This window comes from Conger conger, chromosome 1, assembly GCF_963514075.1.
Source record: "Conger conger chromosome 1, fConCon1.1, whole genome shotgun sequence".
Lineage (NCBI taxonomy): Eukaryota > Metazoa > Chordata > Actinopteri > Anguilliformes > Congridae > Conger > Conger conger.
In genome coordinates this window covers 37,755,596-37,771,758 of record NC_083760.1, presented here as the reverse complement: position 1 = coordinate 37,771,758, position 16,163 = coordinate 37,755,596, and the positions used below count along the sequence as shown (strand labels likewise).

General features: G+C 39.2%; 1 protein-coding gene across 3 annotated transcripts in view; it reads left to right on the top strand.

Moving 5' to 3' along the window:
* esrrga (estrogen-related receptor gamma a) overlaps window positions 1–16,163 on the top strand; it is a 194,216-nt gene that overhangs the window by 162,356 nt on the left and 15,697 nt on the right. For all 3 annotated transcript variants that reach the window (XM_061237495.1, XM_061237487.1, XM_061237504.1), the window contains one exon: window positions 12,905–13,174. In XM_061237495.1, the coding sequence (XP_061093479.1) occupies window positions 12,905–13,174 (270 nt within the window). The remainder of the gene's footprint in view (window positions 1–12,904; window positions 13,175–16,163) is intronic.

Below are 16,163 nucleotides of genomic sequence, written 5' to 3'. Positions count from 1 at the left end.
TTTGCAGAAAGGTCACATATTTAACCATTTCAAGTTCAGGTTTTCTTTCAATCCTCACTAGGCATTGTTGGTCAATAATCACAAAGAGATTCAGAGATTGAGATTATAACAGACATTTAAACCAGGGGTGCCCACTGTACATCCATTTTTATACAAAGAACCCTTCATTTTAGTGTAATTGGACAGTTGGCTTCTCAGCTGTTTCTGATTAGTCAGGTATTGTCAATTGCTTCCTTAGTGCAGGTATAAGAAAGCCTTCAAGATCTAGTCTTCATTATATCAGAAATATCTGAGAAGCAATCTGTCCAATTACTTTTGGTCCCCTAAAATGGAGGGGCTATGTATAAAAAGGAATGTAATTACAGCACAGATCACCCAATATGTCAGATGTTCTGTGAGCTGATCAATAATGTGTTTAATCAGGCAGATGCTTTGTTTTTATGGCAGTCCTTTTTTGGCATGAGATGTGTTTTGGTAGCGCAAGAAAGCCTGAAAGTGTGTCTCTCATGCCAGAAACATGGAATTTGGTAACCCTGCATTTTGATTCACATTGACTGTCCCCTGAGGCAATATTTAGCTCAGAAGCAAACCGCTATCGCTTGTCATATCATGCCAATAAACTGGAATCACCTAGCCAGTGAGCTAAACTCGTGCTCTTGACCAAGCATATGCTTTTCTCACTCATATTTAGTATTAGCTCAGTATTAGCTACGTGCAAAATCAAACTTGCCTCAAAATGTGTGTTTTTTGGAACATCCCGTTATGACTGTGTTGTGGCTGCCAGAGTGCAAGTTTGGTACTACTACATGGCACAGATCCACACATACCCAAGCACAGGTGGGAGTGGTTGGATCACTATCTGTACGAGTATGTAATATCTGTTACAAAAAATAGTTTGATACGTTCCTGAAATCAAATTTTGTTGTGTTAATTTTGTCTTAATGTATAAATTCCTGTATTCCTGTATTGCCTGTTCCCGTGGGATTACTCTCTTGTATTGTGCTGCTGAGGCTGTTTGACCCTGCTCCCATGGGCATTCTGCTGGTCCCAGGAATCCCGCATGAGTCCTGTCTCTCAAGCATTACATTACATTACATTATTGGGATTTGGCAGATGCTCTTATCCAGAGCGACATACAGTTGATTAGACTAAGCAGGAGACAATCCTCCCCTGGAGCAATGCAGGGTTAAGGGCCTTGCTCAAGGGCCCAACGGCTGTGCAGATCTTATTGTGGCTACACAGGGTTTAGAACCACCGACCTTGCGTGTCCCAGTCATTTACCTTAACCACTACGCTACAGGCCGCCCAGCATATCTGTCTTTCTCCCAATCAGTTGGGCATGGTGGACTGTGACATTCACCTTGTGCTCACCATCTCTAGCCTGCTGTAGCCTTTTGCAGAGCTTTACTAAAGGGAGAGCTCAGGCAGGCTGAAGGTCACATGCCTTCATTTTGTGTGCTTACATTTTTCTAGCCTTAATACTGTATATGCTTTTTACCTTAATCCTTTTGAAAAGATGGAACAATACACAATTTAGAAACTATACAGTAATGATAATGTATTTCAATTCAATACAGGATTTGACTTCATATTCATATAATATTATTAGTCTTTGAAGAGTTAATCCCTGACCCTGTTAGAAACAGCACGTTATGAATGCGAATGCATATAAACAATTATGTTCCTTATGGAACAAAGCTTTGTAAATACAAATATAAATGCTCTTTTGTCAGGTGTTCCTTCAGCAGAAGTTGTTCTAAAGGGTATTAAAAATTAATCTAAAAAAGCTTAAAATTCAAAATAGCAACTCATATGGAGGAGTGCTTTCCCTCATGCAATATTTTTTGTGGTTTCTTCTCAAATGTAAAAAAACACAAATAGATGTCTCATCATTGTGCTTGCAATTTGCAATATGATTACTGTATATGTACGTACGTACACAATGCATATGAAACCTCTTCACATCTTCACATCACACAGCCAGTGCCTTCCACTGCTGCCCGTCATGGCCTCATTCCTCTCACTTAATAAAGGGCACATTTGTTTAGTGAAGTTGAGTAGCTGGTTTATCCAAGACTGACACTCACCTTACATGAGCAGATGAGTGTGACTTGTCAATTGCTTTGTCCACCACGTCAGGTTTCATCGGCCCAGGACAGGAGGGGGTGGCCTCTGTGATTGCCAGTTGAAAAAACAAGGCATTATCGTTCATTTTTGTCCTCTCTTATTAGTTTGATTACATTTGCAAATCAAATCAATCCATCAGACAGTAGCGAGCCGCATCCCGCAATTTGAAGGCCTTGTTATCTCCATCTAATAAGATGCAAATGTGTCACATCACTAAGTAACCAATAAATCATTGGCGTGTCTTCAGCAATCATTAAACATCAGAAATGAACAGTCAATTTTTAGTATTTTCAATTTTGCGATATGCTACTGGAATATAAAGATAGATGGACGTAATTACACAAACCAAACTCTATTTCAACTCATTGCAGACAGCAAATTTAGTGGAAGGTATAACCACCCTGTCATCACATCGCATTATTTCTGGAGGTTCATGCAAAGTTCACTGACAAGCATGATATGGCCATCACCCTCCACCAACCCCCCCGCCACACCTCCCAACCCCCAAAATAACAGTTCAGAAGGGGCATCCTTTCCATCAGAGAACAAGCAGGCAGGGAAATAGGATTGGATTGGAGCTGTCTGGCAGCTCTGAGGAATTATAATCGGTGTGGCACGCAGGAGGTATTTCAGACTGCAGGTTAAACAGGGATCCCCGGCAATAGAAGAAATGCTAGGCCAGATTGCTTCAGCCTCTGAAATGCGCCTAATCACAATGTAAATTATTATTGATGCACTGGGATGACACAACCATGCTCTAATGTACCCACTGTGTTTCTTATGAATAAAATTATTCATATTTGAGCCAGGGCTGCCGTCTTTTTTGATACTTACAATATCCACGCATCACGCTGTATAGTGACCCATATTTTAATTTTCTTTTAGCTTAGACAAGTGTCTTGTATAAATATATTCTTGTCACATCACCTGATGAAGTGCTGCATTTTCTTAACACATTACATTAATTTAAAATTAGAATCTGCTCAGTATTTACAATTTTCTGTGTATTGCCATACTCACTCCCTTTGAGCCAGATGTAATGTGCCTTCCAAAAGTATTGGGACAAGAGGTAAAACAGTCAGTTTTAGCTGCATGTTCAGGAAATCAGGATTTCAACATCCCAGATTACAGATGATCATCAGTATTGGGACAATAAAATTTAAGTAAATTCAAAAAAGGGAAAAGTACTTTGCTTTAGGTGCCGTTCCAAAAAGAATACTTCATTTGTAAACAATGATAAACAATATTCAACATTCTAAACTATCTAAATCTCAATGTATTGTGTGTACAACAGAAAAATACCAATTTTAGGTTTTTCTCCAAATACATTTCAAGGGCATTGTAAGAGGCATTGGTATTCTGTTAAATAGATGCTGAAAGCAAACTAGAATTCTGTTTTTATTTTTCCCTGCCAGCTTTTTTTTGTCATTCAAATGCCACATTCCCCTCTTAGACACTCAGACAAGCATTTTCAGACCAGCATTTTAATATAAGAATCTCAATGCATCTAATGTTCTTTTAATTACTAAATTTAGGGTGTGGCTGCAAAAAACTCCCATAATTGTCAGCTCTCTTCTCTTCGCTCTCTGTCACTGTCAGCTTCATTCAAATTCAAATTCTGATTCAAATTCAAATGTGCTTCAGAATGAAAGAGCCACTGGAAAGTCCAGAATGTCCTATGTTCACGCTCTACTGCATTTTCCCTTTGTTTCCTTTTCTCACTTTTGTTATGTTCTAGTGACTGGGTGTCTCTGTAGCTCTACTTGTTGTTGCTCATTTTATAGTACAAAATCCACACCTGGCATGTCACTGCAAGCATGAAGACCCTGCAGCCTTCTGTTTTGTCATTGTATCTGTGTGTGTTCGTGCGTGTGCATGCATGTGTGCACAAGCGTATGTGCTTTTGAGAGCAAATATGTATGTGTATGATCTTGAGAGCATGACCTCCATTTTATCATTTAATTTTTTTTCCTTTATTGTATTCTGTTTGGGCTAGTATATCTCACTTTTCTCAACATCGTGTAGTTTTTTTATGTGGGAAGGGGGGAATGTGTACTCTGTTATGCCTACATCCAAACACACATACAAACACCTATCCCTCACCCTTACCAAATGCCACACACTGCCAAACCACCCCCATTGTGGTGGCATTTGTGGCCTGGATTTATAGTTTGTCTTTATCTGTTGCTTCATCTGTGGGTAGCTATTACAGCTGCCCAGCCAGGTTATTGTTTGGGCCTGATAGATCTGTGTGTAGTCCATCAAAGGAGAGCCATGTGGCTGGAAAGCCATTGGGCCTGCCTGATGATGAAATACGAGCTATCAGCCTCAGTAATGGCTGTAAAATTTCATAATTACACGGCCTTTATTACATTGCATAATGACCCTGAAGCAGTATGGAACAATTAATTAAGATTTTCAGCCATGGCTTTTTCAGAAATTAAAAGGTGCTCATTGCTGTGGAATGGGGTAATGTCTTGTCTTGAAAGCATTAAGGCATGCTTAAAGCAGGCTCCACTCTCTTTCTATTAAAATCTCATCTAGTTTACAGGGTGTTTGTTGTGCAGAATGCAGGAATCTCTGTGTCTTCTGTTTGACTTTACTGCCTCATCTGTCAAACAGGAAATATAAAATGTAGGATACAGTTGAATACTTCATCTCAAGAGAGATGTGTGACTTATCTACATTAAGTGCCCAAATGATCATGTGAATTAATGTTATGTTATATTGCATGCACATATATTTTATAAATAATCAAATATTAAATAATTTTGTAATTCTGCTATTTGAAAAGCTTGGACTGAGACAATTTAATAAATAGCTGACCACAGCTGTTATAAACGAACAGGTCATAAACGCTCCCATTAACTGGAAACATTATTTATTTATTTGACAGGGACAGTGGGCAGCCACTTGGCTGTCCCAGAATTAGCTATCAAGCAAAATGGCATGTTTTATCTGGGTATGTAAACATAAAAGATAGTGTACAAGACATACAAACATATCACCATTATCAGTAAAAAAAAATATCCCAGGCCAAGTGTACCTCTGATTTCTGTTAACAAAATTCCGGCATGCATCATTGAAAAAGATAGGCCACAGGTTATTTATTTATTTTAATGATTGCAAATGGTACTTGCATAAACCAGAGCGTAATGAATTAACAGCAGCATGCTAATACAACCCTAAACCCATCCGTCTCTTCAGAAGAATTACAACCTCTCTCACTGAGCTTGTTTGGTGGGCCCCTGAGGAATCACTGGCAGCTACTTGCCGCTCACAGAAGAAAACCCCTGTGAGGCGGTGCACATCAAAAGAGCCTGTCGCCACCATGCGTAAGCTCCTGAGCCCTGCACATAGAATGCTAATTCCCATAATAGGAATTTTCCTAAACCTGTGTCATTCTTGCAAACATTTGCAGAAACTAAAACACAGAAAGAAAAGGGTACAGATCACAGATTGTATGGCACCCTGCCCTGCCAAGCCTCTGGAAATATCCAGAGGTTTGTTGAAAGGCAAATACCTGGATTCATTCATTATTTTTCATATCTTTCATTTTGACTTTAAAATAATTGTAAAGTTTTCTTTTCATGAACATAGTTTGGCACAAACACAAAACTATATTTGTGTCACTGAACTCATCAAACTATTTATTGAATTTTTAAAAATCATGCTATAATTTAATTGTGAGTAGGCAAACAAGAATTGAGTGCAAGTTTTCATTCAGTGTCTGTCAGTATCCTTCAATATCAGTCTGGCTTGAATTTCTAGATTCTTAAAAATGTCCAGGATTTATGTTTGCTTGTTCCATAGTCTAATAGTACATGTATGTTCATAATGCCTGATCACTCCTTCTCTCTTTGTTTAAACCTAAAAATTGTCACATCAGTCAAGGAGAAAGAAAAGAAAACAAGACATTTTGGAGTGGAGACATACCATGTTCACACGGAAGCAATGACCCAGGAATATTTGTGTTTGCTGTTGGTGTGAAAGGGTCAAAACGGGGCATCTGTCCTGGAATGGCAACCCTGCTCACAACCTGGGAATTACCTGAGTTAGACACAGCTTGGCTTTGTGAAAAGTGGGAATTCAGTCAAGGAACCTCATTGGTTACGTGCTCATAGGCTTTGTCGGAAACTGCTCTTTATAAAGTTTTGTGTTAAATCGTGTGTTCATTTTAAATCAGCTATGTCATTCTTTGTTTCCAAAATTGTTTCATAACATATGGTCCAGTATCGTAGTCCAAACTAGAAATATTCATTTGTTCTGTGTGATAGGCGTAACTGTCATTTCACAAATAGTGATGTTCAGGATCAGTTTTGCATTTTATTGTAGGTTACAATGGTTATAATTAGAATTGGGGTTGGGAAATCTGATCAAAGATTGGCACATAAGGGCAGCGTCACAATGTACACTCAGTGAGCACTTTATTAGGTATTTATTAGACTTATTTTTTTTACTTCTACTGCTGTAGCCTATCCACTTATAGTTATGATGCGTTGTGTGCTCTTATGCATACCACTGTTGTAAAGGTTATCCTCTGGTGTCTGCCAAATGCCATTAATGTAATGTGTGGTTATTTGCGTTACTGTCACCTCTCTGCCAGCTTTGACCATTCTGGCCTTTCTCCTCTGACATCTCTCATTAACATTTTGTAGTACTGCTAGAATGTTCTATGCTGTTCTGGGAGGCAAATGGGTCAATTGGTTCAGAATTAATTTGTTGTAAAACTGTTTTCTATAATGTCCTGCAAAACATTTTCCAAGATTGGATTGATAGATTCACGACTATCAGTAGCCTATAACATGGATCGTTTGCCATATTAGTCATATACCTGTATGTATAAGATGATCCCAGCAAAGTTGTGAAAAATAAAAACATCAAAAAGCACATTTTGGTGCTTTTCAATCTTTTGCCACCTCTGATGGATTGCCAGCTGGCTACCGGCTGCAGCCTCCACAAATGTGTGAAAGTGTTTAGTGGAAAAATATGTGAAAAGGCCAACACATCTTACACTGGTACATGTCTCTGTGTCAGTATGAAAACTCATAGGGCTCCACACTAAACCCACCCTAAGATGCTCTCATTGGCAAAAGTGGGAGAGCAGCTTCAGATCAAGGTCAAATACTCTTGTTTCCAGACCACAACCACGTTGTCAACCACATTTGCCAGCATGAGACATCATTTAGGCAAGCTCTCACTGTGATGACAATTCGATGAAAATGACAAAGGAGCCTGGGAAAGGAGGTAATTAAAATGTAAATATTGATATTTTATTATTTGAAATGGCTTTCCAGCACGGCGTTTAATGTCTTTCCATCTGGGCGTTGCTTGGTGGCGGTCACTTTACTGCAGCCCTGGGACCAGGCCAGACAGGCTTGCCTCCGCCCCTCTGTAATGTCAAAATGCTTGTTGCAGCTTAATTTTGATATCTAATTAAGTGGAAAAGTACAGTCCATACAGTAATCTGTAGCCTCTTAACCAGCTGCCTGGGTATATTTAGAATTAATCTCTACTATGAATCGCTTCTAATGTAAGCAATTAAGAGTCTGCCGATTGCTAATTAGGTGCATTAGAATCAAGCAGCTCCGTCAGACTTTGTGATTAGTTGACGATGGCGCATCCTTTCTCCCCCTGGGCGGGCGGGAAAATCCAGGCAAGAAACATTGAGGTTTATAAAACAAATATACAGGGAGAAAAAAAAACATCTCTCTCTCTCTCTCTCTCTCTCTCTCTCTCTCTCTCTCTCTCTCTCTCTCTCTCTCTCTCTCTCTCTCTCTCTCTCCTCTCTCTCCTCTCTCTCTCTCTCTCCTCTCTCTCTCTCTCTCTCTCTCTCTCTCTCTCTCTCTCTCTCTCTCTCTCTCTCTCTCTCTCTCTCTCTCTCTCTCTCTCTCTCTCTCTCTCTCTCTCTCTCTCTCTCTCTCTCTCTCTCTCTCTCTCAGTGTGATGAAGTGGAAGATAAGTACCATCACAGGGCCATTATTTTTTGTTAATTATGATCTGCCCAATTTCCCCGCACAAATTTGCTACATCGGTTTTTCACATGGCCTGGATGGAGACTTTTTATATTCACATATATACTCAGCGACCACTTTATTAGGTAGGCCTGTACACCAGCTTGTTAATGCAAATATTTAATAAGCCAATCATGTGGCACCAACTAAATGCACAAAAGCATGCAAATAACCAAGCAAGAGTGGTATGCAGAAGAGCATCTCCAAACACAAACTGGGTAGGGTAAAGCAGCAGAAGTCTAATAATAAGTTAAAACATTTTTAAAACACACTTTTCCACTACAATTAAAAATTTTGTTTATTTATTTTTCATTAAAGCATTGGAATTACTAAAGTTCCAAGCTGACACCAGGCACCATGAGGCATTTATTCATTTATAAATTATAATATGAAATTCTAATGACAGTTAAATGTGCACTTTGCATTATACTCTGTGTTCGTCTATCATAAAATATGTTATTTAGCATTTCGAGACACCATCTGGGAATGGTTTAGGTTTATTCCCTTGTATTCATATACACTCAGTGAGCATTTTATTAGGTATTTATTAGACTTATTTTTTAAACTTATTGGTCTTCTGCTGCTGTAGCCTATCCACTTCAGAGGTTTGATGCCTTGTCTGTTCAGATGTGCTCTTATGCATACCTCTGTTGTAATGTGCGGTTATTTGCATTACTGTCACCTTCCTGTCAGCTTTAACCCTTCTCCTCTTATCTCTCCCATTAACAAGGTGTTTTTGCCCGCGTAACTGCTGCTCACTGGATGTTTTTTTGTTTTTCACACCATTCTCTGAAAACACTAGAGACTGTTGTATGTGAGAATCAGCAGATCAGCAGTTTCTGAGATACTGTAACCACCCTGTCTGGTACAAACAATCATTCCACAGTCAAAGTCACTTCCCCATTCTGACATTTGGTCTGAAAAACAGCTGAACCAACAGCTGCCTGCATGCTTTTATGCCTTTAGTTGCTGCCACAGGATTGGCTGATTAAATATTAACAAGCTGGTGTACTGGTCTACCTAATAAAGTGCTCAGTGAGTATCTATACAAGAGTGTATATACATGCTACTCTTTAACACGGTGGCATTGTACAGGATCAGGTTAGCCTGTGTCTAGTGAGGCATTCTGCATTGACAGGTGAATATTTGCTTAGCTGATAACACGTGTCCAGAATATTCTGCTTCTCACCAGCGCTATTTTTAATTCATTTTTTCCTGACCATTGTTTGGTGGACTTGAAAGGCGGTTAGGTGATAAAACTAAAGGTGTGTTCTTTCTGTATTGTAGTGCCTGTCATTGCATATGTCTCCCTTGGTGATCTTGTCCTCTGGGGGCAGACCTGAAAGGCTGTTGTAAACAGCAACCTCTCAAATTGGATTGGTTTCTTTTTCAGTTGTGTAATACCATTTAATTCCACCAAAGCACATTTAAACAATGCTTCCTGTAGGGGCCGTGGCCTGTGCATAGAGCAGGTTGTGTGTGGGCACGGCCAGAGCCGTCTAGCCAGACCCTGGGAGTAAATGGACAGTGAAGTGAAGCAGTAAATTTGGCAAGACCTTTTCTCCCAGCATGCCCTGGTGTGGACAGGGTCACAGTACAAAGCGCTGGGAGTTTGTGAGCTGGGAACACAAACGAGGTTGGGCTTTCTTCACGGGTAGTGGTCTGTAGTGAAGTAGCCTGTGCAAATACAAAGAAAAAAGCAAGTAGTTTTTTATCATCTTTATGGCAAATTATATTGGGTTGTGTTCATTCCACAATGTTACTGAAGCTGAAAGCTCAGAGTACTCAGATTATCCGATGCTTTGCATTATATCAATTGTTCTGTCTCTTAAGGCACCTATTCTTATTCTCATTTTTTATTTTTGAAAATTATTTTTGAAATTATTTAGATTGATTCTCCCATATTTGGTGATATTTGATATTTGAAGCCAGGCTCTGCCCTCCATTTTCCCTTGCTCTGTAAAAGGGTTGCCTGATGATTACATTTGTAAGTGTCATATACGTAAGTATACTTCAATTTTCTCAGTTTATATGTGTTGTCTTGCTGAGGTTAAATATCTTTCACAGATATTTTTTTTTTTTAAACGATAGAGAGCAATTCATAATAGTTTTTTAAGCCTATATTATGTTTATTTACTGAATCTGGATGTAATTATTTCGACACAATCTACAATCTGTATCCATTTTTGAGGTTTGTCCTATGACCAGGGAGCAAAATTACCATTACTTCACTGCTGTTAATTGCTCACTTGAATCGTTTTGTGTCAAAAATATTATGAAGCAAAAACATCAAATATTCGACTGTCATCTGTATGACAGTCAGTGCAGTGAAGGGTCTGTAAAGATGAGGTTGAAGACTACCCTGAGGTGGCCTTGCTCCACAAGGCCCACTCCATGCTGCTCTCAGCGGCACAAACATGCAATCAGAACAAATTTGGCCGATGCACAGGCGCCAGCCAGGGCAGCGGCAGGCCAGGCGCTGGTAGGCCTATTGCTGAGCTGTCCTTCTCAGCCGGGGTTAACTCTGCAGCTACTTACCGTTCACACAGCGCATCACAGATGGATGCTTATTCCTTTTGAAACCCAGCAATGTTTTTTTTGTTTTGTTTTTTAAGACAAGCCATCAGATATGATTTCTTAGCGTGCCCTTCACACTTCCAGTGCTTAGCCTTTTCTGTAAGTTGACTGCAGAGTGCATCAGTGTACTCTGAATGAGGTGGGGGAGGTGGGTTGACAAGTGCCGGTGGCAGCTTCTGTTTGGGCAGATGAAGAGCACCGAGTGCTTCAGCCTGTCTGCGGGCAATAAGACTCAAATGGGAGGGGTGGGACTGGCTGGAGATAACATAGGATCAGATAATGCCAGTGCATCACTCACATGAGGTAATCTGTTTGTGTCACCAAATTAAAAAAAATAAGAAAATAAATAAATCAAACAGAATAATCACAATTCCCCCAATTTGTCATTAGTTCAATCATTATTTCTTCATAATAAGTTTCTCTCCTCAGGTGGGGAGGTCTATTTTTCCCTCAACAATCATTCAATTTAAACTGCATCCATTGCGTCCTGGGCTAAAATGCACAATGCTGACAAAGTACTTGTATTTCCCACACTGACGTAAGGTAGAAAAAGAAGAGCCAGGGAAGCAGAGGAATTGTTGACACACAGATCAAATGGATGCTAGATTTCATTGCGACTGAGGTTGGCCAGCTGCATTTGATTCCTCAGATCTTTTCAGCTGCACGATGGAGAGGTAAAATGTTATTACATTTAAAATTGTTGGATCTTTCACAAAAAAATGTAATGGCAAGGTAGAAAAGAGGGAGCCTGCAATGCAACTTTAAAGTTGCTGTCACATTAACGTCAATAAAGCGTTTTTTCCATCATCAGCAGTAAATACACATTGATGCTCCTTTTCTTCTCTGCATCGATCTGTCCATGAGAACGTAGATTTGTATCTGTTAATTAATGCGTCCTGAAACAGCATTTGTATTAATCAGGTAGATAAGAAAAATTGGATGCCTGTGCTGGCATGACAACCGTTAAAAAACACTCTGCCAGATAAAAATCATTGATGGACCTCAATAAAAAAAAAAGTACTTTCCACTCAATAAACTAATCATCCCGCTTTTAATTATTCAGGAGAGAGATGTGTGAAGATTGGGGAATGTGAAAATCTAATTATTTACTAACAGCAGTGTCTGGGGTGGTGGGATGGGGCTGTCACAGGAAGGTGCTCCAGGCAATGGGCTTTGTCCATCTGCCACTCGGTGTACCCTCCATCCATCCATTCCTTCCTCCCTCCATGACCAACTCTCCCACCACTACTCCCTCTCATGCCTTGTGCTTTCATTCTTACTTTTTCAACAACCTTCCCCTGGCCCCTCCCTGTTAGGTACCCATGTGTGTGTCTGTGTGTGTGTGTTTATGTTTGTGTGTGTGTCTGTGTGTGTGTGTATTTATTGCAGGGGAAAGTGAAAGTTTGCTTTCGGATTAACATCACCTCCATTCTCTCATCCTACTCCACACATCCTTCCCCTTCATTCTCGTTCCAACATCAGGACATGCATGGTGAGGGAGCATGGGCAGGGGCCATATTTTTTGCCATGCCAGGTCCCATTGCACATCACGTTTTACGAGAATGTGGCAGTCTTGTTTTAAAGACCCCTTTAAGAAATTCTCCACTAATCCCTTTTGATGATTTTATTAAGTAGTAGTGGATGTCCCTGCCAACTGGCACTCCGTGGAGTCACACCAGCAGGCCAGGAAAAGCACCAACTGTTCCATGCTGTTCTACTGCTCCTAATGAGATCAGAGATGTTAACAGTTTTAGATAATAAATTAGCAGTTGTTATAAACAATAGCCTGAGACCTATGTATAATGAGCTCCTTGCCATTAGTGATCAAGTCAGGGAGAGAGAAAAAAATGAAGTGATTTGGTGGGCACAAGCATGGGCTTCCCATGACAGGGCTCACCACACCAGATGTTGTTGAATATCTCTATAGCACTAACTGTCATCTTAGGATATGTCCTTGTGTGCACTTTGATGTGCCTCTCGGTAATGTGTGTGTGTGTGTGGGGGGGGGGTGTCCCACACTTCCCAGAACTGCACCCTTCCTTCCTAATCTTCCTTCACTGTCTGATCTACTGTGCCTTAATCACAGTCACTTTAAAAGATTGTAGCAGTAGTTAATCATTGTAAGCAAATGTCATTGTGCCTGTACATGACTATGTCTCTGTGTTGATTGTTCTTTCCAACCCCAGGTTTCTCTACGCTCTCTCTGGCAGACCAGATGAGTCTACTACAAAGCGCGTGGATGGAGATCTTAATCTTGCGTGTGGTGTACCGCTCGCTGTCCTTTGAGGATAAGTTGGTCTATGCTGAAGACTACATCATGGATGAAGACCAGTCCAAGCTGGCTGGCTTGCTTGACCTCAACAACGCCATCCTGCAGCTAGTAAAGAAGTACAAGAGCATGAAGCTGGAGAAGGAAGAGTTTGTCACCCTCAAAGCAATAGCACTTGCTAATTCAGGTTGGCACATCATCTTTTTATTGCAATCTTGATGTGGGGATAATTTTCTGAACTTCTCATCTGTTAAACAGATATTAAGTGGGGCAAGAGCTATGGGCATCAAACACACCACCCCCTCACTACACACACAATAACCCCATCTATTTTATCCATCAACAGAGATTTTCTTTCCTTTATCTATCCTGTATCTGTATCTTCTTGTATCTATACAACATTCAGTGTTCCCATATCATCTTAACATAAAACACGCACAGCTCCCTATGACTATGACTGTGAACAAAACACAGCCGATATAGCCAGCCTTTATGTATGCCAGTAGTTAAAAGAACAATAATAAATATTATTTATGGGGTCATAGCAGCGTAAATGACAGTTGGTAAACACAATTAGTGAAGTTTTAGTGAGGTTTTTAATATTTTCATATTGGGATTTGCATATTTATCTCACATATATCACCATCACATGGTTGGATTGGGCTAAAGCTGTAGAGATTAAGTGTTGTTCTTACTTTCAATTGTATAATACTGTGCAAAAGTATATATTATATATTAGTGTGTCAGTAGAAAATAGCAAATTTAAGATTTTCAAGCATTCATTAAATACAATAACATAGTAAGCCATACACCACTAATCAGATAAAAACTTCATCAAGGCTGTGGGGATTGGGCTGGAATTACCTGGAGAAGAAACCGAGACACCCAAAGTTGGCTGAAAAAATGCAGCAACTTCTCCAATATTCTCCAATATGTCAAAACTTTCCATTTCATTATGATTGAATAATTATTTGCTTCACAGAATTTTTCCACATGTGCCTCAGACTTTTTGCACAGTACTGTACAATATATGCATTTGTGTGATAAGCAAATTAATTGGATGGTCATTCGGCCATATTTTAACAATCAATTTTTGTTGGCATGTTAAGTGTTTTCCAAAAAATTCAAAATGGATAACATCACTTCATGAATACATATGTCACTAAGGCCACTACTCTCAGCTTTGAAGCAGGTTTGCCATGGGTTGAGTTAATGAGATGTTCTTTAGAATTGGCTCGGGTGCAGCTACTTTTCAAAGGCGAAGGGTGTCTTTTTAAAATTAAGCAGCCTGTCATCCATGACTGAGGGTGGTTGCCCTTTTTATTTCATGATTAAAACATTATTGTTTAGTTATCCAAAATATTATTTCTCTAATTCCATTTAACAGAGCATTTTAGGACTGACAGGGCAAAGAGGCATACCTCTGCAAATGCCTGCTTCAGAGGGTGTTTCGAATTATTATTTTTTTTATATCTGTTATGAATAACCTGAACTGGAATACCAAAGAAATGAATTCCTATTAATTACCATCTATTCACATATTGTTAGTTTAAATTTTATTTAGTTCCAAATCTCACATTCAATGAGCACTAATTTAATCAACAATAGATTCCGTATAGAAGGCATTGATTCCAGCCATACCTCCCACCCCCACTGTAAATAGAATTATCACGAAATGATTCACCCCCATGAACAACTACATCCTCCACCATTGCAGTTATGCATGCATACATGCATGCACAGAAATATCTAACATTATGAAAATTCCCTCTGTCTATCCAAAAAGCATTACCAGGGTCCCTTTTAGCATTTGCATAAAGTTCACCTCAGATCCCTCTTAGTAAGGTGGCGATCATTACACACCTGGATGTCAATAACAGGCTCTGATGTTCTCCACAATTGACAGTCAGGCTGTGGCCTTGTATCTCCCTTTGTTTTGACCCTATCTTTGAACTTTATCTTGGTTGCTGGCCAGTAGTTTTCCCTTTAATTACAAGGAGGAAACTGTCAATAAAATCTGTTAAATGGGATGCAATGAGCGGCTTGAATGGGCATGCAGCTATTTGTTCAAATTCTACAGCACTCAAGGTATTGACAGTTTGTTTTCTAGGGCCGTATGTGACGATCAATCTCAGGCTGGGCTCAGCCACGCTGAAAAATGGAAAACCAGATTGCTTTTGCTTGCTTGTGGATGAAGGCTCACTATTTGGTGAGCCAGCAAAAGATGAGCCCTTCTGCCCCAAGTGTGCCCCTGGGGGAGTGTATGTATTTACATACAAAATTCATACAAAGTCTTTAACCACTATTAATGCTCCCATTACAGTAAGGGAATGTAAGGGAACATTTTTTAAGACAAAACATGCACATATACAGAGTAACCTTATGGAAATGAACCACGGTTACTACATGGTTAAGTACACTACAGTTTGTACACAGGTTTCACTGGCAGCTTATGAGCTTGAAATAGAGGTGGCTAAAAGTCTTTTTATTAATAACAATCTTTCATTATGCCTGCATAATCTGTACCCATTCTCAAATAATGAAATATGAGTTTAGATTATTCTTTTTTTAAATCCTAATGACAATTAATAATGAGATAATATATGTATAATATATGAATATACAGTACTGTGTAAAAGTCTTAGGCACCTGTATAACATCCTGTATGGATAAGATTCTTTCAAAAATAATTCAATGAAAAGTCTTAAATAAAAGTACTATACATTTGACTTCTGATCTCAGACAACCTTGATCAAGTTTTTATGTAAAAAGTAGACAATTATGTGAAATGGAAAATGAATATTTGGAAATCTCAAATGTGTTATTTTATACTAACACACACACAAAGAAACACATGGTTATGAAATAAATTCACATGATGACATGCTAACTTGAATTGTCCTGTAACTGCATGTACAAGCTTTGAGAAAAACATGTAACAAAAGCTGTTGAACAAACTCTCAATTCTGAAATGTAATTTTTAACAGCAGCTTTTTTTTGCCAGGTAACACTATGGAGGCTTATTCATCCCAGAATTAAAGAGATTGTAAAGGGGTTGGAAATAGTTCAAATAACAATAAATTATCACAGAGGGATATATCAATTTGAAGTAATGTCAATAAGTATAACACACGTTTCAAGTAATAAAATCTGTGTTGAAAACAATGTCAGAATGT